Below are 4,212 nucleotides of genomic sequence, written 5' to 3'. Positions count from 1 at the left end.
CTTTTTTGGTTGGTTGGGGTTTTTTTTAGGAAAAAGATATCACCATAAAGACACAAGACTTAAAACTTGTGGGTGAAACAAATGAAATAAAGAGCTCTGAAAGAATCTCTGCTGTGTCCAAGCAGGCAGGCCTTTTTGAAACGCGTACAATTTTCACAGACTTCTTCACAAGTCTGCTATCCTGCAGCTTTTGGGTTGGTTGCTTGCTGCAAATGGGTCTATTACTCCTTCCTTGCATACTCTGCGCATCTACTCACCACGTTTCCTGCTCAACACATCTCTCATCCCTTGCACCACAAGATTTTAACTTAAAACAAGCTGAGCTGCTCTGGGGAAAGGTGCCATTCGTCCCTGCTGAAGGCTCTATCAGACCTAAGAACACAGTAGCCAGGGGACAAGACAATGAGGCAACCTTTCTTTCTTCTAGCCAGCCTCATCTTTTTAAACAAGATCCAATACAGATTTTAAAAAAATAAAATTGCATTTTTCAGCCCAAGTAGTTATTTATAATAAAAAACACCTGAAAATATGGTAAGGCTATAGTGACAAGCACAAGAACATACTGACATATTTGACAAGCACAGTTAGAAAACATAGATAACACCACCCTGTAGAAGGAAAAACAGCAAACAAAAGTATCTGCCAGACAGTCTGATCACAGTGGTCAGGATCACACTTGCCACATAACTTTACTGTTCTGCTCTTCACACTACTGTCTGATTAAAGGAAATCAGAATGACAATACATATAACAGATCAAGGATATCTCTGGATGAGAGGAGAGGCAGATTTCAGAGGTAGGGTAAACTCCTACCTCCTAGTAACCAGAAAAAAAATCCCAAGCCTCCAGGAAAACAGCATTAGCAATAAAGGGCTAGATCTCACTGCTGTTGAACAGAACAGCAAGTAATTAATAAAGCTTAAAATAGCCTTGAAAATAAAGCAACTTCTCATTAACAAAAAAGAAGTATCAACTAACCTTTTCGCATGACGTAATTGAAAAACTGCATGATAGATATCCTCCCATAAGGATCATTATGGAGTAATTTAGCAAAGATCTTAGCTGTGAAGAACTGCCTGTAAAAGAAACACAAAGTTACTTCTATGAATCTGATTACACTACACTGACAGATCCAGTTACAGTATCCAAAACTTACAGATAATTTAAAATATTATTTTAACAATACAGAATGTGTTCTGTATCTTCAAAGATGTTAATTTGCTACACCACACCCATCAAGTGGGATCCTACCAAGTAACAATGGTAAACTCAATAGAAAGCAGCTGCCTTTGCTGCTCATGAGACTCTTTAAGGACATGGGAGTTTTGAGAGCCTTCATTCAATTTAATTGCTCTTTAGTACACCATATTTGGTAGCTTCCAATCTTCTACAACAATATGCACATAAAAGGAACTGCCAGTACTGACAACTAATCTGTTTCTGCCCAAAACTCAATCACAAAACTATGTACACAACAGCAGTCTCCAACAGGAGCATAAAGAAGGAATATCCACTGTATGCTGTACACAGAACACCTGTTAGGAAACTTTCCATCAGAAGATATTAGGGAAGGTTGGGCAATATCTCTGGAGACATGATTTCCTCTTCAAATACAAGATGTGCTGTTTACTGGCCACTAACATCATAAAAATGCTCATGCTGATGAGAATTTCTTCTTCAAAAGAATGCAGTATCCCTCTTGCAGACATCTCTATCAAAAGTTCCCTCGGATATGTAGGGCAATACACCTTCGCAAGGATGCAAAGCAACTACTTCATCAAGAACTACATGGACATGATTTTATCTCACCATTAAACTGTTTCCATTTTAGCAATTGAGAGTTAAAGCACCACTTAGGTTACTCAAAGCAAGCATACACAAGAGCAGAAAGCCTTACTTGCATTTAGGTCCAGCTTTTTCACCAACTTTCAAGAAGTTCTCATAGTTGATCATTGCTTCTTCCCCAATCATCGGTGATGTCTGGTGTTTGTCCAGTAGAAACCATAGATTCTTAAAAGGCATTTATATTTGGTTAAGAAGATATCTCTCTAGAGATGTCAATGTGCTTAAGACAAAGCATCTAAGAAATGCAGCAAAAATGTAGGTTTGCTGCAAGGTTATCTCAGTTAATCAGTACACATCATCAGCTCAGCCAGAAAAGCAAGCAAGCGGTATTTCCACTGCTCTAAACTGGTGCTAACACTCTCTCTCTCACTAGGGTTTCTAGGGTCACGTCCCTTTCGTCTTTGCACTGCAGTGAACTCAACCATCTTCGGAGTCTCTCTCAGTGATACATAAACAGAACTTATTTCTTCTTCCAGGCCCATTAGGGAAATTCTTGGAATGTGCTCATATACATTCTAAGGAGGAAGCTTTACACTTATATTACCAGTCCAAGACTACACAGCACTTCAGCTAGTATTTCACAACCAGTCAACGTGCCCAAATACAAAGCACCTTACTAGAAGATTTTGCGGACAGACAGGAGACAATTAAACTCTGCAGAAAGAGGAAGTTTGTCAGAAGCCATTACAAGACATACAGAAAACATTTTCTTACCTGCAGCTCCTCATTATCCAACAGCTCTCTACTTTTTCTTTGCAGAAACACTGCTCTAGATTCTTCTCTTAATTTCTGAAGCAAGACTTCATCTTCAGCTGGCAGCTAGAAACATTGTGGTATTTTAATTTTCTGTACAGTGGTACCATTCAAAAACTACACATCTAACAAGTATTCTTAGGTAGTCCTGACTCACACACTCTGATGAAGCTGTTTACTTGACAGAAAGTAATGAACTATCCATCAGAATGCTATAGGGTACCTGCTGCTTCTACAGGGATATTACTTGCACACTGTCTCAAACTATTTCAATATTTAAAGCAGGACATTTTTAACATGAGAGACAGACCTACCTCATACCTGATAACCCATCCAGTAAGCACTTTCCCACAGTTATGAGATACGAGGGCTCACACATAAAAGATATTTACTACTCTGTTTTCACTCAGGAGAGTGCAGCACTTTCTATTTTGTCGTCGGCCTGAGTCTCAAAATTGTGAGTGTCTCCTAGACTTGTTTTGGCCAACAAAACAGATGGGAGAATACTTAGTACGAGAGTTCTGCTGACGTCTACATGCAAAACTGTACAGCACTATAAGAGCTGGGATGGTTGCCTATGCATTCATCAACTGAAACACAGATAGTCCATAACTTAATTGACAGAAACTCCTGATCCTAAGGAATATGAGACCATGCAAGGTTAGACAGCATCTGAGCAGTCAAGTTGACAAGTGCCAGCAATATCAAGATGTCGAACTTGTGCTCCCATATTCCCCATCCGAATCTGACTCATTTCACACATTAAGTTGCTGGACCAAACATTTCTGCTGGATGATGCAAGCAACAGCCCTATCTTTAGTCTGCAAGACCAATGACCCACCATTTTCATGTAGCAGCATCCCACCATGTTTAAACAGAAACAGGAAGATACATATTTATAACACCGGCACATCAAAATTTAGTTAAAACAGGAAGTTTCTCTGAAAGAGTACTTCCTATCTTTAGTAAACAACCAAGCCTGCTGCCTGGTTAGCAAACTATTTCGTGGCCTTTGGTGAGATGCTTAGTAATTATTTGAAACTGCTGAAATCCAAAATTGCACAAAACAAAAAAAATACGCTTAGCAATCCACATCATTCAGATTTCAATCTACTTAAGTTTCTGAAGCTGAAGCATCCCTTTGAATAAGCACAACTTTCTTTTATAAAACAGAATAGCCTCTTGTTGAGGTTTATCTGGATACCTCACCTACCCTGTAGTAAAATCGTGGTATGTTTGTATATGACGTGTTGCCATTTTTCCTTCCTCCTTTCCATTCCATGTAATATTTTGTGAATAATTCCATTTCTTCATCTTTTAGCTCTTGTTCGCTCTTTTTGGCTGATTAACACAGAAAAGAATTTTTGTGTTGTACTCCAAACAGAGTTTTAACGTAACAAGGAGCTTGGAAAAAAGGAGTTAATGCTGAGGCTTATACAGCTATGCTGTTTAGTAACGCAAATATTAGGTGGAAATGAATGGAGCACATGCCTATTATGTAAGTTATATAACAGATACATTGAATATGTCACATATATATTTTATCTGAGTATCTGCAAAGCACCTCTTCCAGTAACTGCACGCACCTGATTCTCTGTAGGGTATGCACTTGTA

General features: G+C 38.7%; 1 protein-coding gene across 1 annotated transcript; it reads right to left on the bottom strand.

Moving 5' to 3' along the window:
- Positions 1 to 978: 978 nt before the first annotated feature.
- Positions 979 to 4,002, bottom strand: LOC104155629 (serine/threonine-protein phosphatase 2A regulatory subunit B'' subunit gamma-like; the record flags this gene model as incomplete). The annotated part of the gene is given in 4 exon segments (XM_009699690.1): positions 979 to 1,076; positions 1,898 to 2,010; positions 2,560 to 2,664; positions 3,812 to 4,002. Coding segments are annotated over 4 exon segments (507 nt in total), but the record flags the coding sequence as incomplete, so codon positions are not given.
- Between the last annotated feature and the right edge of the window lie 210 nt (positions 4,003 to 4,212).

Source organism: Cariama cristata, unplaced genomic scaffold (genome assembly GCF_000690535.1).
Source record: "Cariama cristata isolate BGI_N322 unplaced genomic scaffold, ASM69053v1 scaffold27264, whole genome shotgun sequence".
NCBI classification, from domain to species: Eukaryota; Metazoa; Chordata; class Aves; order Cariamiformes; family Cariamidae; genus Cariama; species Cariama cristata.
Note: the sequence above shows the minus strand (reverse complement) of the source record. Positions and strands in the feature narration are given on the sequence as shown.